Source organism: Phyllostomus hastatus, unplaced genomic scaffold (genome assembly GCF_019186645.2).
Source record: "Phyllostomus hastatus isolate PE091 unplaced genomic scaffold, TTU_PhHast_1.1 phas_scaffold_46, whole genome shotgun sequence".
In the NCBI taxonomy this organism is placed as follows: Eukaryota; Metazoa; Chordata; class Mammalia; order Chiroptera; family Phyllostomidae; genus Phyllostomus; species Phyllostomus hastatus.
In genome coordinates, this window is record NW_025334032.1 from 45,291,890 (window position 1) to 45,319,436 (window position 27,547).

General features: G+C 59.5%; 1 protein-coding gene and 1 long non-coding RNA gene across 2 annotated transcripts in view; one reads left to right on the forward strand and one right to left on the reverse strand.

Annotated features, from left to right (window-relative positions):
* The window catches only part of CSMD1 (CUB and Sushi multiple domains 1), a 687,628-nt gene that overhangs the window by 563,195 nt on the left and 96,886 nt on the right, over positions 1 to 27,547 (forward strand). Inside the window, exons 28-35 of the mRNA XM_045821269.1 lie at positions 7,715 to 7,917; positions 9,609 to 9,800; positions 14,874 to 15,012; positions 16,149 to 16,336; positions 20,181 to 20,375; positions 22,297 to 22,413; positions 24,882 to 24,995; positions 26,396 to 26,491. Of these exons, the coding sequence (XP_045677225.1) occupies positions 7,715 to 7,917; positions 9,609 to 9,800; positions 14,874 to 15,012; positions 16,149 to 16,336; positions 20,181 to 20,375; positions 22,297 to 22,413; positions 24,882 to 24,995; positions 26,396 to 26,491 (1,244 nt within the window). The remainder of the gene's footprint in view (positions 1 to 7,714; positions 7,918 to 9,608; positions 9,801 to 14,873; positions 15,013 to 16,148; positions 16,337 to 20,180; positions 20,376 to 22,296; positions 22,414 to 24,881; positions 24,996 to 26,395; positions 26,492 to 27,547) is intronic.
* On the reverse strand, positions 250 to 3,340 carry LOC123807588. The gene is made up of 2 exons (XR_006783672.1): positions 3,223 to 3,340; positions 250 to 672 (listed from the first exon to the last, which is right to left on the reverse strand). It is a non-coding gene; the product is annotated as an uncharacterized LOC123807588 (long non-coding RNA).

The window sequence follows — 27,547 nt, forward strand, 5'->3', positions numbered from 1 at the left end:
ACACGGGAGGGGTGGAGCGAGGAGATGCACATTCTGTCCCGTGCCGCTGCGGCCCCTTCTCCTGATAGCCACCGTCGCCGGGACCGCCGGCCCCTGTTCCAACCCGGCCCCCCGTCCACGTCCACACCTTCCAGTGACCTAAACGCACACGGTGCGGTGTCCTCACTTTCACACCTGAGGGGACGGAGTCTCACGGCCTGCCAGGGGCAGAGAAGGAACTCAGAAGAAATATATATACACACACATATATTCAATGCAAAATATTATTTTATAGTATTGAACCTGGGCCGTCAATTAAGATAACTGCTTATGTATTTATTGGTGTTTCGGGACAAAAGTAAGCTTTGTTTGAGCAACAGAATGTAGGGTTCTGCATTCTTCACCAAGACAAACGCGGTCCCTTGTCCAGGGAACTAGATACAATTAAATGCCGGTTCTCCACTTCGAATTCCCGAAGGCTGATCCGTGTAACCAGAAGCCACGGCGTGGGCCTGGTTTGGAGAGAACCCTGGGGGTCACGGGACACGTGGCTCTCCGGAGACAGGGTGCACTTCCCACCCCGGCCCCTCGCGGCTCCTTTCCCGAGAGTGGGGCTGAGCGAGCGAGTGGCTCTCAACGCGGACCCGGCGAGGCTCTCCCCTGGGCAGCTGCCTCTCCTGCCTCATGAGCATGCTGATAAGGAGAGAGAAAAGAAACCAATACATGGTGAGTGAGGCACTAACAATGCATAACTTCTGCATCAGGAACTGACTTCCATATTTAACCAGCAACATGCTAGGAGGAAAGCGACCTTGTCCCACCAATTTCCTGTTCTGGGATTTTTTCTTCTTCTGTTACATATCTTTCCAATCTGAGAGTTCACCAAATCCGTTGTCCGATCTCTTTAACGTACGGCCCCGAGTCCTTCCTGGTGAGGAGGCGGGGAAGGCGGCACAGGTTTTGGTGACTCACTGCTCGGTGCTCAGTGGACACTCAGCTGCACCCCCGGGCCCCCCGGGGCTTCCCCTCGTGGACGGCCTGGAGGCTGGGCCTGAGCACGTTGGTTTGGGGAACGGCGTGCAGAAAGGCGCATGACACAGTGCTGCAGGCTCCAAGCGGCACCGATGCTGGGAAAAAAAAAAACCGGGTCTAGTCTTGGCTTCGGCATCTGTTGCCTAGGTTACTGAGGCTTGGTCACTCAGTGGTGAGAAAGCCAACACATTACTTCCGCTCTTTGCTTGGAAATGAGGAATCTGTCCTTTGTGTAATCAGGAGTCCAGGGACTGAGGTACTAAACATTCCGAATATAAACAGAATTCATTATTACACATTCGCACTATGACTTTTTGGTTTTTACTGTAAATGTTTTTTTCTCTTAAAACCATGAAGAAGCACCAGGACCCCGTGCAGGTGACGGACGGGCCGGCTCCCGCATGTCGGTCTCTCCCTCCCGGCCGACCTCGGTGTCACTGAGGCCCGGAGCAATTTCCGGGTGTGTTTTCCTGTAACTTTTTTTTTAAAGATTTTATTTATTTATTTTTAGAGAGGGAAGGGAGGGAGAAAGAGAGAGAGAGAGAGAAACATCCATGTGCGGTTGCTGGGGGTCATGGCCTGCAACCCAGGCATGTGCCCTGACTGGGAATCGAACCTGCGACACTTTGGTTCCCAGGCCGCACTCAATCCACTGAGCTACACTTGCCAGGGCGTTTTCCTGTAACTTTTTACTCAAGGTAACGGGAGACCCCACAATGCTTGTTGCGGGGCACTGGGGTCTGGGAGGAGTTCGCAGCGTTCACACTGAGGCTGCAAAGCGGTCACCCGAGCAGGAGGTAGTTAAAACCGACGCAGTCCTCTGGCCTCATCAGGAATCACACCTGCAGGCCCCCCTGGGACCGGCCCGGCCCCTGCTGGGCGCGCCTGTGGCCGACCCAACGGCGCGAGGGCGTCAACTCGAATAACTGTGCGTGCGTGTCGCCCCCGGTCCTGGTGGCTCCTCGGCAAGCTGGGCCGTCTGGGCAACGGAGGGGGAATGTCTTTCCGCTTGTGGTCCAGACGCAGCCTCAGGAGGCCGGCCGAGGGGAAGGCTGTGGAAGGGTTCACGTGGCCCCCAAACACCACAGGCCTGCACCTGCAGGTCGCAGTGGTCTCTCTGCGCAGACGTAGACAGTGATGAGAGGGCGGGCCCTGGTGCCCCCGGGGTGGGGTGGGGCGGCTGAGTTTGTTCCTGGCCCCGAGGGTCTGTAGCGAGACAGTGCGATCCGGCTCGGAGAGCTAGGCGTGCTCTCGTTTACGCTGACCACACGTCCAGGTCCCTGTGAGGGAGCGCCAGCCAGTGTGCTCCTTGTGGGGCGTCCTCACGGTCTCCGTGCGGAGCCTCCGGCCAGCCCACGCCGGCGCCCGCGTCCCAGGCAGGCTGGGCCAGGCACCAAAGCCTCCCAGCCTCCCTGCTCCCACCGCAGCCGGGAGGGGGCGTCCCCTGCCTTCCTGCACGGATGAGGGAGTCCCCAGGGAGAGGCGTCCAGCCGTCAGAAGACAGGGAGCGGTAGCAGCAGGCAGTCCGCCCGAGCCCACGGCTGGACTCCAGCCCCTCTGTGGCTGCAGGGCCCACCGCTGGGCTCGGGGCCCCTACCCAGCCACGCAGCACCGTGAGCGAGAGGGGCTGACATGCATGGTCTCACTGACACCAGTCCCCCAAGCACCCGTGACATTGTGGTCACCCTGGTGGATGAGCTGGGAGAGACCGTGGGGGGGACCAGCTGGCCCTAGGCCTCCGGATCCCGAGTCCCCGCCCGTCACAGACAAACACCCCAGGCCCTGGCTGTGCCCGCGTCTTCCCCTGAAGCCCCATCACGGGTCACTGCGGCTCACGCACGGACAGCAGCGTCACCTCCCTGTCCACCGGGCAGAAACCCAGGTGACGCTTCGTACACAGGGGCAGTGACCAGGGGAGCTGGCACGAGGGGGGGAGCGGGGGAAGTGCTGGCCTTGGAAATGACACCGGAATTACGGTGACGTTGGTTCGCAGCAGGACGGCGGATGGGGACCTGGGCGTCCCCTCCCTTCCGTCCCAGGACACGGCCAGCCCCCAGACGCCCAGGCCCCACGGCGTCCTGCTCGGGTCCCTGTGTCTCCCGGCCCGGTTCCGCCCCACGGCCCTGGTCTGCTGGCGCCGGTGGCCCTCCTGGGGGACTTGCACTTTCAGTATGAACTTCACTTCTCCTCTCCCCGTCCCCAACCTCCGACCTTTGCTGACTCAGGAGAAGCCGGGATCCCATCGCGTGCACTGCAGGGTCCTCAGGGCGGACGGCCTTCCCTCCCCCCGGAGAGGCAGCGGGAGGAACCAGCAGCCTGTGACAGCCCAGCTCAGGGCTCCGGGCTAATCTCTGCTCCCGCCTTATCTGCCGCTCCCAGCCGGGGCGCCCCTCCCTGCCCCCCAACCTTAATCTTCTCCCGAGTGACCTTTCCAGGTCCACCCTCCGCCTTCTCCCGCTCTCTGAGCCCCTGCAGACCTGCCCGCCGGGCTCCCTGCTGGGGCGTCACACCCCCCCTCCGGGTCCCCCTGGCGGAGCCCTGGGGGTTTATCTGCGGTGCCCGCCTGCACACGCTCTGTGTCGGCGCAGAGACGTGCCCACCCCTCTGGACCCGTCCTCCCCGGTTTCTCCTCGCTGCCCCCCCTCCAGCTCCCCACCTTCTCCCCGCTGGCCCCCCCTCCAGCTCCCCCCTCTTCTCCCCGCTGCCCCCCCAGCTCCCCCCTCTTCTGGGACTCAGTAGTGAACAGGTCAGCCCCCCAGCAGAAGCGCCCTCTCACTATCCCGTCTGGAAGGCAGGTGTCATCTTCCCTGGACACCACCCCCATCCCGGGGACACAGCTCTCTGCCTCCTGAGCCGGGGCTCTGTGGTGGCCACGCCACATGTCCAGAGGCCCAGGGCACCCCTCCGGCCCCCGGGCCCCCGTCCCCCCACGCTACCCTGGTCCCTGCTTCTCCGGACCTCTTCCCCGGAAGCCTTCCCTCCCCACTCCGCCGGCGCCCGCCCCACTGCCCCTCCCTGTGCCCACCCCCACCCCCCCACGTCACCAGCCTGCCGACTGAGTGTCCTGCACGGGCACTCTGGTCCGCCACCCCCACCCTGGGGGGCAGCCTTATGCTTTTTTTTTTAAGATTTTATTTATTTATTTTTAGAGAGGGAAGGGAGGGAGAAAGAGAGAGAGAGACATCAATGTGCGGTTGCTGGGGCTGTGGCAGGCAACCCAGGCATGTGCCCTGACTGGGAATCAAACCTGCGATGCTTTGGTTCGCAGCCCGCGCTCAATCCACTGAGCTACACCAGCCAGGCAGCCTTATGCTTCTTCATTAAAAAATCATTTTAGGCCCCCGCTGGGTGGCTCAGTCGGTTGGAGTGTCACCCCGTGCACCAGAGGGCTGTGGCTTCACCCCACCCCCGTCAGGGAACATGCCTAGGTTGCAGGTTCCATCCCTGGTGGGGGCACGAACGGGGGGGGAGGGGCAGCTGAGCGATCGGTGTTTCTCTGTCACATGATGCTTCTCGCTCCGAGTTTTGTTCGTGTCCTGAGACTTTTTCCAAAGCGGCACAACTCGGGGCAGCAGGTGTGTGTGTGCGCGCGTGTGGGTAGGCTTCTCGCTGACCTGTGACATGCGTGTGCACGGCCCATCCTCCGTACAGCAGCCCGCCTGACCAGAAGCAGGGCGCCCTCTGGGCTCCGCCCACAGCCCGTCTCCTTGACGACGACCCCCGCCCTGGCTTCCCGACCGTGGGCCGCTTTGACCGTCTCCTGAGTGGACCTGTGCCGTGAGGTCGTTCCGCGTCTTCGTTCCCTCGGCCGCACTCCCAGTGGCACAGCGGGCTATCCCCGGGGCAGTGCACCGGTCCCTGCCGGGCGTGGGCGGACGCGCGGACACTTGAGCCCACTCTGGGGACGCTGCAGGCGGTGCTGCCAGCTGCGGGTTTGAGAATCACGCGGGGAAGGCGTGCGTTCCTCTCGGGCACGCACCCAGCACCGCGGAGCTGCGGGTGGCGCGGGCCCTTCCTGCGGCCACGGCGGGTGCTGTCGCAGCGTCCCAGGCGCTGGCCCCGGGCGCACGCCCGTCCCAGTGCCGGCGATTTCCGGGTGCCACCTCCCAATGGCACGTGGCCGGGGCTGTGGTCTCCCCGTGAGCCGGGCGGGCGGGCGGGGTCTGCGAGTTTCCAGTGACTGACCGCCGCCGGCGCCCCCTGCAGGCTGACTGGCCTGGGAGCATCCTCTCTGATGAACTCACTGTGTTGCCTGCACTGGGCTGCCTTCCACTTCTGATTCGCGCAAAAGTTTTGCACACCTGTGTGCAGTCTTTCGTGGATTATATACAACACTTATAACACTTACATATAATAAATAACACACATAATACAAGAATATAGAACATCTTCTTATACTCTGCGGTCAGCCCTTTCAGTCTCCGAATGATGTCTTTCGATGCACGCAGACTCTTAATTGCAGTGAGTCCAATTTATTCTGACACATTTTCTCTTACAGTTTGTGGGTCTCTTATTGGCACTTATAGTAGGTAGCACCGAATGTTTTGTTGAGAATGCTCTGAGTGTTCTTGTGTCCAGATTTAAAAAAACAAAACAAAACAAAACAAAACAACTCTTGCCTCCCCAAAGTTGTAGCAACATTATCGTAGGTTTGTTTTTTTTTAATGGAAGATTTATTTTACCTTCTTCATCTATGTGTCCAATCCGTCTGGAAGTAACTTTTGTGTGTGATATGAGGAAGAGTCAAGGAATCTTATTTTGTCCAGGGTAAAGTTTAATTGTCCATTCGTTGAGAAGTCAGTTTTCTCTGCACTACCCTCTGACCTTTCCCAGAGAGAATTCCATATACTTCGGTCCATTTCTCAACTTAATTCCGTGGATCGATTTGTCCATCCGGCATGGTGTCCTTCTATATTTATTACTTAATTACGTTCCCACAAGCCCTGGAACCCCGTACCATGACGCTCCTGCGCTGATCTTTCCCACTGGGCTGCCAGGGCCGTTCTCGGCCCCTTGCGTTTCCACGTGCGTTCCACAGACACTCGTTCCTTTCTGCAGAAGGACCTGCTAGGGCCTCTGCTGGAACCACGCTGCTCCAGTGGGTGAACCTGAGGTAAACTGAAGCCGACTGCAACACCGCACCGGCAGACCCCTGGCCGGTGCATCGTCCGGTTTGCTGAGACCTTACGCAGTTTGTCTCGACGTTGCGTGTGGTTTTCTGGGCAGAGGACTCGGAAGCCACGGAATTACTCTTCACCACTGCGTGCTTCCTGACAGCAATGCAAATAGTCCTTTTCGTTCCATCTCCTGTTTGTGGCTGCCCCCAACGTGACACTTTTCAGGGTGGAGGAAGTTCACATACTGCCGAGTACAAAAAGCAGCTGGGAAATGAGACCAGCGCACACCAGCACGACATCCATTATGGGTGATTATTGTGAGACACACACACGAGGCTGCACCCCGCGTGGGGAGAGCAGGAGCGCACGCCGGTCTGAACATCGTCAAAACACGAGTGGAACTGCCCCTCTCCGTGTCAGGGGGCGAGTGGCAGGGAGGGCAGAGGGCTCAGTGGGGAGGGGTCTGGCTGTACCTGCAGGGTTTTATTCTTTAGAAGGATCTGAAGCAGACGGGGTGGAGTGTTAGCGCGGGGGGGGGGGGCATGCTTGTGTGTGCTGTACTCTGCTCTTCTCTCCATAGTGAAAAGATTTCACGTTGAACATTTTAAAGTAAACTGTCTATTTTATACTTTATGCAGGCCCAGATAGGTATTTTTGAGTACGTAATGCACACAAAATAGCCAGTTAAGGTTTACGTACAGGTTTTTGTATGCCGCCTACCCTGATTTTTTAATCTCCCTTACGATTTTGTGCGTGGAGCAGTAAATAAAAAACCTAGAAATCGGCACACACAGGAGGCGCAGGTCTGGGCTGGTGCCTCGGCTCCCCCCGATCTACTCCGGTTGCCGTAAACAGGACCCGAGGTCTGCTGCCTCCTCCGCAAGGCGCTTCCTCAGTCGGTGATTTCTACGTTGCTCCAGAAAATATCTGCAAATCTAATAAAAGTGTTTTAAATTTCATAAAGGAAGGAGTGTACATTACACATCTCCTCCTCTGTGTTAGAAGTCTTTCACGTTCTGTGGAGGGAAGCGTTTACAGTTTACACTTCCTCCCTGGCGTCGGTATTTCAAATAACTGCATTTTTCTGAAAGTGGAATTGATAGAAGCAAATGCAACACGAGAGCCCATCAGAGAGGCAGGCGAGCACATTCCGGCCCGCAGGGCCGCCTCCGCCTTTTCTCCGGCGCGCACGCTGCCACCTCGTGGGCGTCGCGAGAACAACAGCGGCACACAGTTACAACCTGCCCCTGTGAACTTAAAGCAAAGCCCCGCCGCACTCGACCTTGAGGTGTGTGCGGGGAAAGCTTTGCACGACGGAAAGAGCCCGCAGCCTCCAAAGGCACTGTTTCACCCCTGGAAGGGGCTCGGCGCAGGCCTCGGTAGGTGGTTCTGCGGAAGGCGGGTGTCCCCTCGGCTTGCGCAGGTGCGCTGAGGGCCCTGCGGCTCGGCCCCCACCCACGGGTCAGGTCGCAGACAGGCGCTCGTGGGCGGGGGTAAGCCAGCGCCACGAGCCCGTGTGCTGGCGTGTGCTTCGGCGTCCTCGCGGGGACGCGAGGTGACCCTCGCGAGCTGTGCTCTCTCTGCAGCCTGCACTTCATCGTGTTCGACACGGAGACCAACCACGACATCCTGAAGGTGTGGGACGGGCCCCTGGAGAGCGACGTGCTGCTGCAGGAGTGGAGCGGCTCGGCGCTGCCCGGGGACATCCACAGCACCTTCAACTCGCTCACGCTGCAGTTCGACAGCGACTTCTTCATCAGCAAGTCCGGCTTCTCCGTGCAGTTCTCCAGTAAGTGCGCCCGCCACGCCCCTCGCTGTGCCCCACCCTCGCCACGCCCCTCGCCCCGCCCCGCGCTGTGCCCCGCCCCTGCCCCGCCCATCGCTGCGTCACGCCCTCGCCACGCCCTCGCTGTGCCCCGCCCCGCCCCTCGCTGTGTCCCGCCACGCCCCTCGCCACGCCCACCCCTGTCACGCCCCTCGCTGTGCCACGCCCTCGCCACGCCCCTCGCTGTGCTCCACCCCTACCCCGCGCCTGCCCCGCCCTGCCTCGCCCCGCCCCGTCCAGCGCCACGCCCCGCCCCCCCAGCCTCAGGGTCCTTCCTGGGTGTCACAGCCAGAAGACACTTTCTTAGGGCACTTCTGCGTTAATCCGCAATGTCAGCGCTTTCCTTCGTCCCACGTCGTTCGCCCACTGCCTTCGCTATCCGGCTAAAAGTCTCTGCGGAGCCCAGAGCGGGGCTGGTTCTTTCCGTGCCGCCGGGGCTGTCATTTAGACAAACCGCTTCTGTCTGAGCGAGCACGGAGCATTGCCCCAGGGTTTCCCGGGGCAAACAGAGCGGGAAACTCAGAACCCAGGAGGCGAAGCCCACCCCCAACTGCGCCTCTGCGAGCGCGAAGATGGGCAGGATGATGGGGGGGGTGACGCGCGAGTTCCCTTGGCTCTCGGGGACCCTGGGCTCTGTGCCCGGCGGCGTCCTGCGGGGCAAAAGCGAGAGTCTGTCCCTCCAGCAGGGACGAGGAAGAGAGAGCTCAGGATTCCAGTTGAGGGGAAAAATGAAAGGAAAAAAGACTTCTCCGTTCTGGGCCCTGGTGTTTAGTGTGAGGCAGTCTGGCACACAGCAGCTACGGAAATTGGAGGAGACCACCAGGGCTCTCGGGCCGGGACGTTTCAGGGAGGCGGTGGGATCTGGGATTCTGCTGCGAAGTCTGGTGACCATGTCTTCGCCGGCGGGACCCACACAGGGTTGGTGGCCCCCCGTGGGATGGGACTGGAGGTGCACACTTCACCACACACTCCCCAGGTGTTTGCCAGAGTCCTGTCTCCCAACGCCCGCTGTGTCCAAAATCAGCCCCCCACCCCACCCAGCTTGCTTGGAGGCGCTGGCCGCTCCTGGCCCGACCCGAAGTCCCTAACCCTTTTATTGACAAAGAGGCGTCATTGCCCGAGTGTTTGCTAAAGTCAGGGTCACCGTGTGATTTACTGAGGACTCCGTGAAGACAACAGCACCTCCGCCTGGCGCCCAGCACAGCGTCCCCCGAGATCCACTGGTCCCCTCGGCCGGGAGGGCGCAGATCTTGCAGGAATTTGTTTTCTTTCATTTTCCTCGCCGTTCCCGGTGGCTGGTGTGCTGGAAGCCGTTTAAGTTGCGGTGCGTGTTTTCACTGGATCATGCTAACCGAAAAACTCAGAGGAGAGTGTGTGTGTGTGTGTGTGTGTGCGCGCGCGCGGGAGAGAGACAGACAACTCGAGCCCGTTGCAGTTCTGGGTGTTCTCCGTAACCGGCAGCATTTCCAACAAGACTTTGCTAGAATCTGTTCCAAGGAAGGTCACCCAGACGCCCATGTCTTTGGGAAAACAAACCCCTTCTGGGAGTTCCCACGAGAGGGAACTCGCCACGCCGGCCGAGAGTGCCGGGCCCCCGTGAGCGTGGACGGGCCCCCTTCCCGATCACGGGGCCTGCCCTTGTCTCGTCCCTGCAGCCTCGGTGGCGTCCACCTGCAACGACCCGGGTGTGCCTCAGAACGGCACCCGGTACGGCGACAGCCGAGAGCCCGGGGACACCGTCACCTTCCAGTGCGACCCCGGGTATCAGCTCCAAGGGCAGGAGAAGATCACGTGTGTGCAGCTGAACAACCGCTTCTTCTGGCAGCCGGACCCGCCCACCTGCAGAGGTACCGCGCCGGGGAGCAGGGGGTCCCCCGGCTGGGGGTGGGCGCGGGCTCTCAGTAACCCTGCCCTGCAACTGTGTGGTCGCTCCGGGGCTCTCCCGCGTGCTCGGCGGGTCCTCTGAGCCTGTCTCGACACTTTATTGTAAACCTTTAAACTTTATTAGGTGAAATAAAGGAAGCAGTCGACTTAATATACAGTAATTGACATTTATCTAACACTCCCCATCCTTAACTAATCCTATAAAAATAAGGATCAATCAAATTACTGTAATTTAAAGTTTTCGGAGGCTAAGAAGGCATCAGCCTACTATCGATTTTCTCATATTTAATATTCAAACTTGCCTGTAGGCAAAACCTACTCAGTAAAGAGTGCTTTCTCCTTTTGGATGGTTTTCCTATAATGGTTCTGCATTTTAATAGAATTCTGAAAACTGGGAGCTGTGCTGCTTTCGTCAAAATGAAGATAAAAGAGAAAGTTGTGTCTGAAATTCACCAGAGTTTTCACAGTGTGACCTTATTAAAAGGGTGACGCTTGGCTTTGCAGACTGTAATTTGAATAATGATCCCAGGTCTTCTGTCAGAAGTACGTTTTCAAGCCAATGCATATTTTTCTATAAAACAGTAATTTTAGGTAGACTGTCCCTTCATCCAGTTAAGTATTTTACCATACATACCTATTTGGAGTATTTTGTCTCAATTTCACAAAGAAATACCACCAAACTTAGTTGTCCTCATGCACTGTCACAGTCGAGTCTGTGTTTCTTTAAAACGTCTGGCGTGTGCAAGATTTAATCTGTGAGGAGAGCACGCGACAACAGAATGGCAGGTACCTGGTGGATGGCTGTCCTGCGTTGGGCGACCTGGGTGGGTTCATGATTTACCTACCGGGCGGGGGTCCTCACGGACACAGCCGTGGAGAAGTGCTCTGTCTCCCGAGGGGCTGAGACGAGATTCGGGGCCCCTGGCCTGTCACAGGGACTCAGGGGACCCCCTGGGCGGAGGGACGGGGGCAGGGACATGCTCCTCCTGTCCGCTCAGCCCCGTCAGCGACGACCGTGTCTGCCCCTTTAAGGCTTGGTGCCGCGACCTCAGTGCAGGCCCGCCTCGGGCACCGTGCTCCCCGCCGAGTCGCGGGGAGACCGGACGGGCGTCTGCGTGCTCCCGTGTTAACGTGCGGAGATTACCTGCACAGGCAGCCATCCTCGCAGACCCTCGCCCTGCTTTTCAAGTAGGACCGGCCCGTCGCAATCCCCATTTTGCAGGACTTTCAGCTCCCGGAGAAGGACATCCCCAATCAATGCCACTAACCGTTAATCTCTGTAAAGTGACTTCCCAGTTGACATTGCTCGAAACGCGTAGGTGTAAAATTGGCCGTCTTTCCCACTGAGCTGCCGGCTTTTCCTGGTCCCTCCCCGGGTGAGCTGCTTTCGGCTGGAGACGAGGTAACCTGTCCTCCGCACCGGGAACAGCTCCCACGTCTGATCTTTGGTCCTCAGTGTCAGGTCAAGGACGAGCTGCCCTCACTTGCAGACAACTGGCTATCGGGATGTGGGCGAGCAGACCTGCCCCCCCCACACACACTGGGGTCACGTCACAGAAAGGCGGCACACTGGGGAGGAGGCGAGTGCTGGTTTTTCATCGCACTGCAGACACGTCCCCCCCCAGGATCGCGGCCCGTGGCCTCGGGAAGGACCTCGCCCACCGGGGTCCGGCTGACGGACACGCAGCCCTTCCGGGAACCCCGTGCTGCTGACTGGAGACACTCTCATTTCCTCCCGCTGTCCCCTCATTCAACACGCGCCTGTTGAACGAAGGAGTTCCGTAAGCTGCCGTGGCTGGGAGAAAGAGGAAAACGCTGTGGTCTTTGCGCCCAGAGGCCGCTCCGGTGAACCTGAACTTGCCGGAGGAGACTTGGCGCCCAGATCGTCTGTGTTCAGCGCGTTCGGACTGGTCGCGTCCTGGTTGATTATTCCGTAAACTGCGCGTTCTCCGCACCGCCGCATGGGAGCGGTTCCGTGACGCCCCGTGTTCGCGATCCCGGGGCGCCGTCCCCGCGCAGGCCCGGGCGGCCCCGCGCCGACCCCGCAGCCCCTCCGTGCTGCGCGGGTTGGGGCCCTCCAGGCTCTGCTCTGCCGCGGCCACACTCGCGTGGGAAAGCGTCCACGGTTCCACTTACGGGCGGCGCGTTCCTGCAGACTTCCGTGCTTCTTCTGGGGCTTGAGAACCGTTTCTTCGAAACTCGGGTGGGTCACCCAGTTTGCTCCAGCAGCAGCCAGGTGGGAGCGTTTACTTCTGACCGAGGAAGAGGACGGAGGAAGCTGCTCAGTCCGGTCGCTGCACTGGAGCAGAGCAACGCGGCGCCCCCTGGCCGTTGCCGTGGGCATTTTAAATGACCGGCGAGGTCCGGCCGGTGCTGACCTCGAGCTCTTTCGGGCATCTGCGGTGTTCTTCCCCGATTCGCCTGCTCGTTCCTGTTTCCCTTGTGTCGTGAGCGCACCGCCCCCCCCCCGCCCCCCCCCGCTCCTGTTCGCCGGCTCTCCCTCTCTCTCTCTGCTTCACCGAATCTCTCCACCTTTCACCTCTCTGTGTGTGTGTGGGCGTCGTGCATGTTTCCACCAGCTTGTCACTCGTGAGTCTGCCTTCTCGTCTGCTCGGATGCGCCGCTTTTCCCCACTTCCCGGAGGGTGCCCGCGTGGAGGCGCCCTCTTTGGGCATTTTCGGCCGAGAGGTGAAAGACCACCTCTCCCGCCCAGGGACCGCCACCACCTCCCAGCTCCGAGCCCAGCGCCCTGGAAAGTCGGAAAGAGCCCGCGACCCCCCGTCCCCACGTCCACACCGGCAAGGCTCCGACGAGCGGAGCCGGGCCCCACGCTCGCAGAAATCCACTCGGGGGCCGCGTCCTGCTCCGGGCGGCCGGGCGGCCACCTCGAGACTGTTTGTTCCAGCTGATGGTTCCGAGTGCGAGGTGCCGTGGGGGCCGGGGCTTTGAACACCGGACCGTGGACTGATGCAGGTCTGTGAACTGTCTCCGCGCCCGCTTCCCCCGCAGAATTTCCTAGGGGGCCACGTGGCATTTTGGACCAAGTTCTAGTCCTACCCAAAACAACGCGCAGGCTCTCTGATTAGAACCTAACGGAGCCGCAGGGAAGAGGACCCGCCCGGAAAGGGGCACGAAGAAGACAGCGCTGCGTCTTTCCACTCGAAGTTCGAAGTAACCTCCCCGAGAACGACCCCCCCGCCCCCCAGGATGCGGGTGGGCAGACCCCCTTCTGTCTTCCGCATCCGCCCTGGGGGCTCGTCCCTGAACTCCCCGGCCTGTGCTGCCCTGTAGCCAGGGCCCCCAGATCTGCCGATTTTCATCCTCCGCAACCCCTGGAGCAGCGGCTTCTCCGACCCTTGGCTGGTCCCTTCTCCTCCAGCTCCACTGCTCCCCCCCCGCCCCATCCCCCCACTCCCCCAGGCCCCCCAGCTGCGCTGTGAGCCGCACTGGGTCCTGGGAGGGCCCGTCAGAACGTCCTTCCCACGCAGTCCTTCCCACGCAGTCCGCTACGGTGACGCCATGGCCCAGGAGAATGTGGGTGAACGTTGCATCACAGTGCTCCCGAGTGTCTGTCTGGAGAATTTATTATAAATATTTCCTATGCGGAGTTCGCCTGTGACGGGACTAAAATTACAACAAAAACACCGGAATTTGTTAATAGTTCTTCTCATGGAAAATTAAGTTTTCAGGGATGTTAAGTGGCTATATGAAGTTACATCCATCACAGAAAACTGCCAAGTATGTTACCTTCACCTTGTTTACAAGAAAGTCATTTTTGTGTGTGTGTGTAGGAAAAGGCCTCCCATCGGGGTGTGCTGTTCCCTACTAATGTTTTTTCTAAGTGCATATACAATCAATAATATAAAACTGGATGTAGCTTGGAGGAAATGCCATCACCTAATTGGGGTGGTTTCTAAAATCAACTGGGCGACAGACACAGTGTCAGGACAAGGAACAGTGACTGAGGCTGGCACATCCGCACAGGCGCCAGCACACTTACGAATTTTGCAGTGTTCTCGCACCTTCCACCTGACGGAAGCTGTCGCAGAAACCCATCTAGTAAATGAAACCGCCTCACACACTTCCCGCTTCAAGACCAAAAGCTGGCTTGCCCGTTAATAACTCTGTGCTGGGTGATCATCGCCTTCCTCGTATGCGTGTGAATGGGGGCACATTCCACTAAAATGGAATGACTGGGAACCCACCCAATTTGTGTCTGTCTGCAGCGCTTCCTTCTGGGGGTGGGCACGGGCAGGTTCACATAATACAGAGGAAGGGCAGAGTCACTGGTGAACAACAGCACGAGAATACACTCCCTTTCGCACACTCAACCCTGTGAACCTACTTCTGCCCACCCCAGCGCACTAAGTGCTGTGACCAAGTGTCACTTCCAGGGGCCTTTGTCCCCGCTCCACCGCTCCTCGGACACGTGTGCTGGGGGACCAGTCACCAACGCCGCGTCCGTGCGTCACGGGAAACTTGGGGAAAGTGACAAGCTCCCCCAGGCACCAGCGGCGGGAGGAGCACTCGGGCCTGCCCACCGTGTCTGCCCTTCAACCGCACGGCCCACGGCCTGAGTGCCGAGCGCCCTCCCGGCGGAGCCGAGCGCCGGGGCAAAGAGTGAGCAGAAGTGGTGGGGCCACGGGCCGCTTCCCTGGGCCGGCGGGCAGCAGCATGGCGTCGGAACCCAGGAGGAATGGGAAACTAGTGCGCAGGGCCCCAGCGCGCGTCCGTGGGGGTTGGCGCCCCTGCCCGAGTCTCTTCTCTGTGACTCGGCAGTGTGGTTCATACGCCTGCGGGGCGATTAGGTAACCTGCTGGTTTTAACAAAGGAAAGTTCGAGATGACGGCGAGAAAAGATCACCGGTCAGCCGTTTGAAAACCCTCCCTGAAAGGGGGGAGGGGCGTTATGTCAAATGTCTTGCCCACCGGCCGGGGGCCCTACCGTTTCCCCCGGTCACTCACTGGTCCCGGGAGGTGTCCTTCCGTTCCCGCTGACCGCGCTCGTTTCTCTCCCGGTTGTCCCCTCTGCGGCAGCTGCGTGCGGAGGGAACCTGACCGGCCCGGCGGGCGTCATCCTGTCGCCCAACTACCCGCAGCCGTACCCCCCCGGCAAGGAGTGCGACTGGACCATCACCGTGAACCCGGACTTCGTCATCGCCCTGATATTCAAAAGGTACCGTCGTCCCCCGAGGGGCAGTCTTTTCAGCAGGGTGGCGAATGTCCGCCCTAAGGCTGCCTCCCCCCCCCCACCCCCACCCCACGGTTGCCCGATCTTGCATCCAGCGCAGCGCGGCTCCCGTGTCGGAGGGCGGCGGCCTGGGCCGCGGAGCCGCACCCGAGCCAGCAGCCTCTCCCGGGGCCGCCCCGCGTGCTGTGCGCACGCCCGCGACCAGGCGGGCGCCGCTTCCGAACTGCGTGCCGCACGCATCGCGGTCCAGGCGAGGAGGTGTAAGACGCTGAATATCCGTAGAAAGTGATCAGGCCGTGGCACAGGTGTTACGTCCGGTGATTTCCCACCAGCCTCGTCTCTCCCCGGAGGAGCGAGCGCGGACTGAGTTCCGTAGTGCATCTCGGAACCCCGAGAACTCCTTCCTGCTAGAGGAGCCGATGGAGTTTCCAACAGGGTGATTATTTCGTGGAGATGAGTTCCGTAGAGCGACCCCGTTGTCACCGCTGGGCATGCATGGTGATCGCCTTTTTGGAACTTCCAAGCTCCTCTCCAGCCTCAGCGTCCCAAGGCCGAGCTTTGCGAAGCGCGGTGGTGGACGGTGCGGGTCCCTGAGGCCGCCCCTGGCGCGGAGGCCCAGCAACGCCGGTTGGTCGGGCAGGGGGCGGGCTCCCGCTCCTCCCGATGCCGGCGTCAGGGTCCCCATTACATTCCCAAAGGGCAAGCAGTCACGGAGAACTTCCTTTGAAACTGTCAGAATAGTCAGTGCCGCCGATGGTGCATGTTTCCTTCCCAAACTGCGTGTTCCCACGGTCAACAGCTCCCGGCGCTAATTCCCCGGCCTGAGTCTGGAGAGAGGACGTCCTGTCTCTGTTCCTGGGCTCATTCTCTCGTCGGGGTCGTCCGTGTTAACCCGGTTCTGAACGTGAGGGTCACGCAGACCCTGGGCAGCAGGTGTCACAATTGAAACCTGCTACTGTCAGTTGTGTTTTCACACTGTAATTACCTCTCGCGTTCGGACTGTTGCAACCTTTATACCCGACACCGAAGCCTGGGGCCGGAAGGCGGGGGGTGAGGGCGGGGGGCAGCGCGCCGGGTGCCTGACCCCCCAAACTGCCCACCCCGCACCCCCGTGTCCGCAGCTTCAACATGGAGCCCAGCTACGACTTCCTGCACGTGTACGAGGGTGCCGACTCCAACAGCCCGCTCATCGGCAGCTTCCAGGGCGCCCAGGCCCCGGACCGGATCGAGAGCAGCGGCAACAGCCTCTTCCTGGCCTTCCGCAGCGACGCCTCCGTGGGCCTGTCGGGCTTCGCCATCGAGTTCAAAGGTACCGGGCCGGCGCCGGCGGGGCGGGCAGCCCCGTGGGGTCCCGTGCGCTGTTCGCGTTGCTGTGTGGAGCCTGGCCGCCTGCGTCACGGCTGACAGGCCGATGTCCGCCCGTCCGTCCGTCTGGGGCAGGGCGTCCGCCCTGGGTGGGGGTGGAAACCCAGACCCATGCCCCCCCCCCGCCCCCACGCTGAGGGAGAACAGACGGGAAACGGTTCCCCAGACCCGTGGTCGCTTACACACAACGGTCCGTGCAGCGGCGGAGCACAAGGTTTGTGGGTGGTCTTCAGCTGCGCTTCCACGCTTCCACGGTGTGTCTTCCGGTCGACTCCGTTCATGTGCATCGACCACCTTGGTCTCTGCTCCATGTCTGTCCCTGTGAAACACCCTGGGCATCGGGTGGCGAGGGCTCTGGCCGGCACGGCTGGCTCCCCGGTCACCGGACCCCCGGGACCCGCCTGGCCCTGCCGGCCACACCCAGCGGCAGCACACAGACCAGTGCCCACAGAATGCGCCCTAACTGCGCATCTTGCTCTTAAATCCATGGAAGCAGATCATTCCTGCTCCAACCCGTTTCTCGTGAGAATAAAGAAAAGGCAAAGAATCAGGGAAACAGACTTAACAACATACCAGTTCATCGCCGTGAGCGCTGTACTGAGAATAACAGCACTGTGTGCTTTTACTGAAACTCTGGAGTGAGTTACCAGTCATTAGACATTCAAAATACATGCTCCATCTCTCTTAACTCTTCCGCAGGCTTGTCTTTCTCTGTCTGGTTTTAAGTAGGAAATTGACCTATTTCCCCCAAAACAGCAAAATCTACGAACGTGTGGACCCTCACGAGAAGGCACCGTGAAAACGCAGGCGCCCGGCGGTCGGAGGGTCCTGGGCTCGGGGTCTGCGGGCGTCCTCGAGCGCCGAGAGAGAGGGCTCTCCGAGGGGGCGTGTCCTCACACAGCTTCTGCGCGAACAAGGGTCCCCTGACGTGTGTTCCCCCGACAGCGCTGCCCGGGAACAAGGGAAGAAAAGAAAGGGCGCACCTCATCTGCACCAGGGACGCGCCGTGACCCTGCCTGCCAGCCCGGTGCCCTGGTGCCCGGTGCCCTCGTGGATGAGGGTGCGCGGGCTCCCCGGCCTCGAGTGTCCACAGGAGGAAGAGCCGCCCTTCTGTCTGTGGCCCTTCCTTTCCTGGCCAGGGAGCCGTCCAGTCAGGGGCCACAGCGCTTCATGGTTTACAGTGTCCCTGGGGGCGTCTGGGCCCAAACAGAACCCGAGGAGAAGGAGGAGGCACCTCGGTGGTGAGATGGTGACGATGATTCGCGTCCAGCAGGGACGGGCCCCTGCAGGTCCGGGGGCAGCATCAGGGCCCGGCCTGCATCACCACAGGACACAGACGGAGCCTCAGGCACCCCTGCCCAGCGAGGATTGGGGGCCTGGCACAGTCACCCCACTGGGCCCCTGTCCGGACCCCCGAGGGGTCCCGAAGCGGCAGGGGCGTGAACACCAGTGAAACATGCCACTTTGTGAAGCCATCTCGCTAGTGAGGGTGACAGGCTGTGAGAAAGACGACCCCGTGATTGATCACCAGGCACCCTGCAGGGGCTCCTGGGTGAATGCTGCCAGAGGCTTGGGAGAAGTTCATTTCTGGGCGAGTTAAACACCTGCCGTCGACAACTGAACTCAGCGACATGGAGCAGAAGACGGTGTGGGTGGGACTCGACCCAACAGAAAGTTGAACCAGAGGCTGATCACAAAGTAGATGATGACCCACAAGGCTGACGGGGGGACAGCCACGGACCGCGGGCGTCTGCCGAGAACTCTTCGCTCTTCTAGGAGAGAGACAAACGTGCCGACAAGCACATGGATTGCCAGGTGCTCGGAGCGTCCCATGGGCCACAGAGAGGACCCCAGCCCACTCTGGGGGCAGCTGTGTCCCTCTGTCCCTTCCCGTCGAAGGGAGTGTCCCGGGTCCTCTAGGGGCTTGGAGGCAGCGACGGAGAATCGTCAGACTGCCACCTCCCTTGAAATAGCCACGTCGGTTTGCAGTGAAGCGACTGGAGAGACCCCACACAAACCCACCGACAGCCGAGACACGGAGCCCGCAGAGGGCGTCGTGGTGGTGTGTGTGAGCATGTCCTTGTACATGCGGTCATGGAACTGATATGACCTCTTGGTCCATGTGATTTATCCTGTGGCATGATCTCCGCATACGTCACCGTCATAAATATACGTGAATACTTACGGGTGCACATTGCGTGCATCTGTGTGCTGTGGTTAAAACAAACACACGAAAGTACGTATTATGCGATATTTGTATGTGTTGCATTTTAACCACAGCACACAAGCAGACGGTGTGATGTGCTCATGTTTGCTCGTGGACATTGGGATATGCTAACGGAAGAGCCGGCACTGGCCGAGGAGACTCTGCCCGGCCGACTCGGACACGCGGATTGTCACAGATAAGATGGGAAACAGGTCTGCTTCTCCTCCCGTGGGCCCGCCCCGTGTCTGGGCTGTTTCCCCTTCTCTGCGCTATCCGGTCCTCGGAGTGGGGTGCAGTGGAAGGTTCTCGAAGCTCCTGCGTGACGCCTCCCGGGGCGGCCTCCATCCCAGCGAACACGGTCCACGCTGATCACCGTTAAAAAATGAAATAACACCCTGCCCCCCACATACACTGTCTGGAGGTACTTAGACGTAGGCAGCCACTGGGTTGTCTACCCGCCGTGGAGGGATGGGCGCACAGAAGCTTCCTACAGGGGTGAGGCCCAGAGGAAAGAGCAGAAACTTTTTATTTCACCCGCTCGAGTTTTCCTCAAGCCCACATTGGAATCACCAACCCCACCCTCACACATACTTCATGAACTGTAACGCACGAAGAGGAGCATTTCAGGGAACGTGTGTGTTGACCTCGCGGAGACCAGAAACTCACTGGCACCGGCTTCCCATGTGGCGAGGGGCTTTGCCGACGGAGCGAGGGATGTGGAGAAGCAGCAACGAAACGCAGTTCGAGTGATGGGACTCCCTGCAACCTGGGGACACAGATGTCCTTCCTGTGCGGAGATGTCTGGGGAGGCCTGTGGATACAGGACACTGAACACACTAAGTCTGCGGAGGGGGAGCTGGATTTGACTATACCGCAACAAGACTCGGAGAAAAAATAAAGACGAAATTTTGAATTTATATTTGGGAAAACAGAGGTTTCCGGTAACTGTCTGTCCTCTTGAATGGATCCACAGGTGGACAGGTGGCCCCAGTGTTTTTCCTGAAAGTTACATGATTTTTCTGAAGTTCGTTCAGACTCTCAAAAAAGGAATAGATGTATAAAAATATATCCAGATGAAAGTAATGCAATAGCAATTCTGTAGGAAATGTAGTTTGAAAACTTTAGAGATACAATTTTATTAAGAGTTTTTCCTATTTTCTAGGACATTTCATTATTAATTTTAAGTATGTTTTAGTGATCATGCTATTACAGTTGTCCCATTTTTTTCTTCCCTTTCTCCCCCTCCACCCTGCACCCCCCTCCCACCGGCATTCCACTCCCTCCTTAGTTCATGTCCACGGGTCAGTCGTACATACAAGTTATTTGGCTTCTCCATTCCCTGCACTGTTCTTAATTTGATAATTAGTAACTTCCTAGTTATTGCTAGTGGGTGCAGCTATTAATTTGAAAACTAATGAACAACCTGGTCATCAGCCAATTGATAAGTATTTGTTGAGCGCCTCTCAAATGTTGGCTCCATCCCAGGCACTAAAACAATGAATAAATGGGCAGCCAGGCAGCCGGACACGCACGGAAGTTGAGACGCCCGATCTCACGGAGCTCACGTCCGTTCCTTCCGCAGAGAAACCGCGGGAGGCCTGTTTTGACCCTGGAAATATCATGAACGGGACGAGAGTCGGGACCGACTTCAAACTGGGCTCCACCGTGACCTACCAGTGTGACCCTGGCTACACCATCGTGGACCCCTCGTCCATCACCTGCGTGATCGGGGCCGACGGGAAGCCGGCCTGGGACCGGGTCCTGCCGTCCTGCAGCGGTAGGTGCCCGCGCGCTGGTCTGGCCTGGGAGTCCGAGCTCAGTTTGCAGACGGCGCCCCACTGCCCCCGGGAGGCCGCGGTGGGGATCGCTCAGAGCTAAGGTGGGTGGTACCTGTGCGGAGTCCCTCCCGCATTCGTTTACTTCACCGGGCTCTGAGCCGTCCCCCCAGGCCCTGGGCTGGGTGGGGGGCTGGGTGGGGGGGAGGGGGGCCGATTCCCTCACTGCACCGCGGCTCGGTGTCGCCCAGGCCTGACCCACAGGGCAGGCACCCGGCGGCACCCTTGGGAGCGCTCACTGTCTCTGCCTCTGTTTCTCCTCCCCTCTCTCCACTGACATGCGTCAGCCATGCACGTGTCATATATGCGCACACGTAACAGCAAAACTGGGGTGCCACTCCCCCACGTATCAGCGGCTGTGACTCACTGTGTAGACAGGAGATTAATACCATAGCCCATGTGAAGGCAGGGTCCGCCTCTGAGAACAGAGCAGTCTCACCCCCGCGGTGGACGCCAGACCGCGGGGGGCGGTGCGCCGACCGGCGGGGCCAAGCGTGCGTTTCCGGGTCCTTGGCCGCCGTCCGGCCGGTGGCTTCGTGGGCGGCGTCTGCGCGGACAAACGTGCCCCAGCCGGGGCCGCGCGGCGCGCACCCCTCGCCGTGCGGGCTGCACGTGGGGACGGAGACGGCAAACCCGGGGCTGGCGGGACGCCGACCCCGGGGTCGTCCTGGGCTAAACGGAAACACCACTCCTCTTAAGTCACTAAAAAGTAACCGAAAACTCCTGTTTATCTACTACTGTTATTGCTTACAGGTGACATTTTGAAAATCACATTTTATGTACGTAATTTACTCTTTAAGTATACATACACATATACACACATATAAAGGGAAATATATATGTATTATATATTTAAGTAAATAGCACATAAATTATTCTTTAAGTATATATACATATATACATATAAAAAGGGAAGTATACATGTGTTATGTATTTAAATCTATACCAAATATATGCATGTCATACATAAATGCATACATATGTAAATAGTTGCATATGTCCAAAAAGTAAAGTGATAAAGGAATTTTGTGAATTTGCGGCTCTAGACAGTGTGTTATTTTCACATTTAAACCACAGTTATGAAGGCCAGCTTATAAATTGGTGCTTCTGTTGGTCTGTTTAATGAAAACATTGAACAATTATGAATGCAAGTTGTCATGTTAGGTGTTTTAGGAGGTTAATAAGACATGCACATTTTATTTTCTGGGTTTCATGATGGAAAATAAAGACCCACACACTCACACACACACTCACACACACAGAGCTCTGTCTATAATAATCACCTACCATCGTATCTGCCCTAATTTTCTAGGTTTTGGTTCCTTCAGCTTTAAATCGAACTTTTAGGGAGACCCCTGAAACTTCAGTAATTTGCTCTTGAACCAAACCTATGAGATTAAAAGTTTAAATAACAGAAAAACTATAAAGAAAACTGTTTTCTCTTAGTCCCCGTAGTAACACAAAAACAGAGGAAAACTGAAACAATCTGTGCGTCTCTTACGTTAACATAACAATGGGCGCCATCCCCGGGGGCCCATGAGACTTCCGGACATCTCAGAGGCAGGTCTGCACTGAGCCTGGTACTATTCTCAGTATTATTGTTGGGGCTGTTTTCTTGATTATTTTAGCAGGTCGGGGAGAGGCCCTAAGACAGCATTCCATCCTCCTGCTGGTTAACTCACCTTTGTTCTGTCCTAGTGAAGAGTCGTCTTTCTCTCCATCTTGCTTTGGGCAGCGAAGTGAATTTGGGCTCTCACACTCTGCTGAGTGTTTGGGTGACCCCCGGGTCCCTGTCGCCGCGGCCCCTGCCCCTGGCCGCCCGCCCGCGTGGCGGGCACCTGACCCTGGTCGCTCCCCTTGCAGCTCCCTGCGGAGGTCAGTACTCCGGGTCGGAGGGCGTGGTGCTGTCGCCCAGCTACCCCCAGAACTACACGGCGGGCCAGGTGTGCCTCTACTCCATCACGGTGCCCGAGGAGTTTGGTAAGGGCTTCTTCGTGCGTGTGTGTGTGTGTGAGCTCACCGTCGGGTTCGTCGGGGTTCACCTGTCTGTCACTTCACAACACGGGGTTCCCTTCACTGTCACCCCCAGCTGTTGGCACAATAAACCCACCTGAAGACAAGCCAGGCAGAGGGCAGGCTGCCCCGCTCGTCCCACCCAGGACCCAGCTCCGTCCTCCTACCTCTGGGGCCGAACGGCTCCCCTGTCCTCCCAGGATCCTGGCCCCGAATAATCGGAGAGAAAGAACGGGTCTGGCTTCCTCCTTACTTTGGCCACGAAGCACCTTTCCAGTGGGTCCTTTCCAGGACTGAGGGAGGGCCAGGGAGCCGCGTGGGTCAGGGACGTCATCATGTGACCTTGAGGGCCGTCCCCGGGTCGGGGAGCACGCCTGTGTGAGTGATCGGAGGTGAAGGGCCGGCCGTGTCCCGCCTGACCCCGGACACCGGGCGTCCTGACCTTCCCTCCTCGACTTCGCTTCTGACCGGAGCCCGAGCCAGCCTTCCTGGAGGGCTGCGTTCCCAGAAGGGTCTCCAGGGCGGCCCGCCCTCGGTGCACTGGGCACTGGACACGGGCATCCCCCCACCCCGCCGGGCAGGACAGTGTCCCTTGTGCGGTCCCCCCTCCCGGAGCCAGCCAGAGAGTAGGTGTCATCGCTGTATCAACTAGCGCTCTTTCCCCACAGTAAAACCGAAACCCTCCATCGTCTGGCTTTTGCTTCGCATGCAAGTTAGCAGCCGCCCCTCATAGCAATAAAGCCGATAAAGATTGTAATGTCAGGATCCATTTGAGGAAAAACATTTTTTAAAATTCAATTCCATGACAAGAACATCGATTGCTGGGCAAGAAACTGGCTTATGGGAGAAGTCAAACAATTTCCGTGAAGTTCTGTTATTTATTATTTATTTTCTATCGTTTTAGTTTATTCCACATTTTTATTGAGTTGGCGCAACGCAATCATGATTTTTTTCAGCAGAAAAACTCACGCCCCCACCCTGCACATTGATCTGACTTTCTAATCTGAAATGCTCAGTGATGTGAATGTGCAGGACATTTTTGCTGAAAATCTATACTGTCTCAGCTTTTATTTCCCCTTATTTCCTCATTCTCTCCTGGGGAATGGAACAATTCGACGATTGTGGTCAGTGTCAAGATGAATGAAAAGTGGCCCACTCCCCAGACGTGCCACCAAGTCCTGTGAGAGGGGGTGGCGGTCCCGGGGAAGTGACAGCTAGGACAGGTCTTCAGGTGCCGGAAACATCTCCCTCCCACGTTCACCCACAAGCCTCCCCAGAGCGACCTTCCTAAAACAAAGACGGACCGTGCAGACCCCTGGGTGAGCACCGCTCACCCCTGCCTTCGCCCCAGAGCGGACCCCGGGGTTCAGCCGGGCTGGCAGGACCAGACGGTGAAGCAGGAAACTGTGTAAGGGAGAGAGAACCTTGCAAACCTGGTGTCTCCTCCTCCTCGTGCTGCTTGTCGGGGAGCGCCCCATCCCTGGGAACGCCGCCCTTGCCCCCTGCGTGCACCCTTCCGTCCTCGAGTGCACCCGGTGCACACGTTCTGTCGCACGTGCACGGAACTTGAGTGTGCGATAGAGCGTGTGCCGCGTGCACCACTGAACACACACGCACACGAGCCGCAGGCCTCCAGTCGCCTCATCGTGCCCACGCTCCCCCCAGCTCCCTCGCTGGAGTCCTGGCGTGCACGGTGGGTGTGCACGGTGGGTGTGCACGGTGGGTGTATGCACGCCCCCGCGCCCTGCTCAGAGTGGTGTGCGGGCTTTCAGCCGGAGGCGGGCACGTAGGTGAGCCCGTGCTGCCCGTGGCTCGGGAATCGGCGCTAAATAAACCGCGGGTGTCTGGGAACCCGCAGGGCCTCCTCGGTCAGGTGCGCGGTGGGAGAGTCCGCGGCTGGGGCGCCCTCGGCGGAGGTGTGCTCTTGCGACCTCACGACCGGGAGGTGCACGAAACGTGCAGAGCGATGACAAGAGACAGTTTCCACCCGTGCGGCTGAGTCTCACAGGAATTGGGCGTGAAAATGCTCAGAGCTTCAGGATCTCCGACTCCGCACTGAATCGGTGTGCTTTCGAGACCAGAGGGCGTCCTGCTCCCGAGCTGGCTCCTCGGGCCCTAGACTAAATGGGGTGACTTCCAGGGCCCCCCCCCCCGCCCAGAAGTAGAATGAAAGGAAACCGCCTTCACCGGTGTTCGAACTGTGCAGAGAGCACCAACCCCGCTCCCTTCCGTAAGAACCGAAAGCGGAAGGAACAAAATCCAATCGTTTCAGCAACTGGAAGGTTTCAGAAAGCAGAGAGAAGCAGTTCGTGGTTTGTTACGGGGTCCTGGGCCGGTGACCGTCCTCGGGATCGCGTCCGTCCGCAGCCCACGCAGACTCCCAGCCCCTCCCCACTCTGAGCCTGTCTTTCTGCCCCCCCCCCCCGCCCCCGCAGTGGTGTTCGGGCAGTTCGCCTACTTCCAGACGGCGCTGAGCGACGTGGCCGAGCTGTTCGACGGGGCCCGCCCGCAGGCCAGGCTGCTGAGCTCGCTGTCCGGCTCGCACTCCGGTAACGCTTCCCGAGCCTTCCCTTCCGCCCCCGCTGCGTCTCGGCGGCGCGCGCGAGGAGGTTCTGACTGTGTGTGTTGGTCCCGGGGGGCGTGGGGGGGGAGGGGGGGAGTCAACGACCTTTGCACGTGCTTGTTTAGTGCAGTCTCACCTTGGATATGAAGGTTCAAGTGCACTCCTATCCCGTATGCACGGACCACCTGCCTCTGTCACGGTCCTCACTGAGGTGACGGAGAAGGGGGTGTCCGTCTCCATAGAGACGGCGAGTACCAGGAAGAGGGGGGACGGTTCTGTTCCGCGCGTGGGGTCTCCCTCCTGGGGCTGAACGGGGTCGGCGTCCTGCACACATGTGTGGAGCCACCACGCCCACATGCGTGTGGACAGAACATGTGTTCACACCCACGTGCACCCACGTGTGTCTGCGTGTCAGCGGCCTGGGGCTCCACGCACCACGGGATGCGGTCTCACAGCTGGTGTTGGCTCCGCCTGGCCGCTGCCCGAGGCGTGTTTGAGTCTTTCCCCGGGAGGGGGCGCGCGCGAGCCGGCGCACACAGCACGGGCCGCGGCTGTTCCGCGGGGTGACCGGCGCGCAGCGAGCTCGCCTCGGCCCCGCGACCTCACGCCTGTCCGTGGCGGCGGCACCGCCGCGTCCTGCCGGTCACCGACCGGAGCTCAGGGAGGCCCCTGTGAGCACCACAGACCGGGCCACCCAGGGTGGGGGGTCTGGGGAGCCTCAGTTTTCACTGTTACTGACCAACGGCCTTCAGACCGGAGTCCCGGTCACTTCCCCGTGCCCAGAGACGGGGTCCAGGCGGCCTCGGAGGACACGCGTGTAAAGCGTGGACCTGCATTGAAAACTCACCCCCAGAGGTCATGCCGCCCCCACGCCCCTCGCAGGGCCCGGCAGTGACCCCTCGGGCACAGCACCTGCGCGTCAGTCAGAAGGTGGAAAAAAATGTGCTTCCTGAGGTTTTTCCCCGAACCCTGTAATTTTTTAAACCAGCTTTGGGTTCAGAGACCCTTTGTTGAGTGTAAGTCAACTCTGGGCTCGTAATTATCAAACGGAGTTGGCTCCGCCCCCGGGGTCCACCCCCTTCGCTTTCCCGCCTCATCGGCCAGCAGGCCCGGGCCCGCGACGCCTTCCCAGAGGGGGCGGGCGTGGGGTCGTGGTTCAGGTACCGCTACAACGGAGGGGGCCTGCCAGAACAGAGCTCGCACGTCGCCATGGAAACGATGAGTCTGTCCTAAACCGGCAAGTGGGGTTCCCTGAGCATTCAGCAGTCACGCGTCAAACCCCCAGTCGGCCATTGTTTCCCGGAATACGCCTGCCCGCCTGCCACGGTGCGGTGCGGTGCGGTGCGCCGCGTGGGCCGCCGCGTCAGAGCTCCGTTCCCTCCGCAGGGGAGACCCTGCCTCTGGCGACCTCGAACCAGATCCTGCTCCGGTTCAGCGCCCAGAGCGGGGCGTCCGCCCGCGGCTTCCACTTCGCGTACCAAGGTGAGTGCCCGGCCGCGCGGGGCCCGCCCGGCGCCCGCCGCCGTCCCGGGGAGGCTCTGGGAGGGCCCGGCTGCGTCCCCGGGTGTTCGGGAAGTGGAGGGCGCGCGTTTCTCCGCAGGGCGGTTGTTTAGCGAGAACGTTGACGTGTGTGGCCTGACACACGTCTGTCTGGGCCGCGGAGACAAAGCCTCGTCCCGCTCGTCCGGCTCGGCCAGGAGGCTCCGTCAGTCAACTCAGTTTCACGTCGCGCCTCACACGTGGCAGAAACAGCTTCAGATGCATTATCGTTCACCTAACTAAGAAAAACGTTCCATAAAAGTTTATGTTTTGGTAACTGTGTGGAGGAAACACTCGTAAAATAAGCTATCGGTTTCCGCATCTCACTGCCGACACGGATGGAAAAGACAATGATTGCACAGAACCAAACGAAACAGCCCAGCATCTGTCCCTCTGTAAACACCTGCTGTGTGTTGTTTGTGCTCTGCTGACTTCTGGGGTTCCAGCGCTTCTGTTCGTTTTTGAGTTGGGGGCTCATGCCGCAGCGCGTCTGAGACACCTCGAGGTTCCTGAGGAACGAGGGCTCTTTCCTGTGGGTCACCCGCGCATGTTTTGCGTGTTTGTCCGTGAATGCGGGGTGGCAGCGTGCAGCCAGCTCATGTGCTCCCTTTTGGGGGCGCGGGCGGGTCTGCGTCTCTGGGGTGCAGGGCGGCGGGGCCGGGATCTGGGAGACGCCGCCCTCTCCAGCGGCGAGCGGAGTCTTCCGGGTCAGGAGCAGCACCCCCTCTCCCTGGTCCCCGTCTTGCTCAAGGCCGGAGATGCTGAGCTGCTCCCCCACGTTCTCCTCCGGAGCGGAGGGGGGTCCCACCCCGGCCACGGCCTCTGCTCCTTCAGGAACACGCTGCAGGAGACACGTGAGGGCACCGTGTGTTTCAGGATGGGGGGGGGCAACAAGCTGTCCCATGACTTGTTCGTCGGGTGGCCGCACCCTGCAGGTCCGCCCCGCCCCCTGGAGACCCCGGTCTGCCTTCACGGGCCGGGCGACCTCAGGGAACGGCG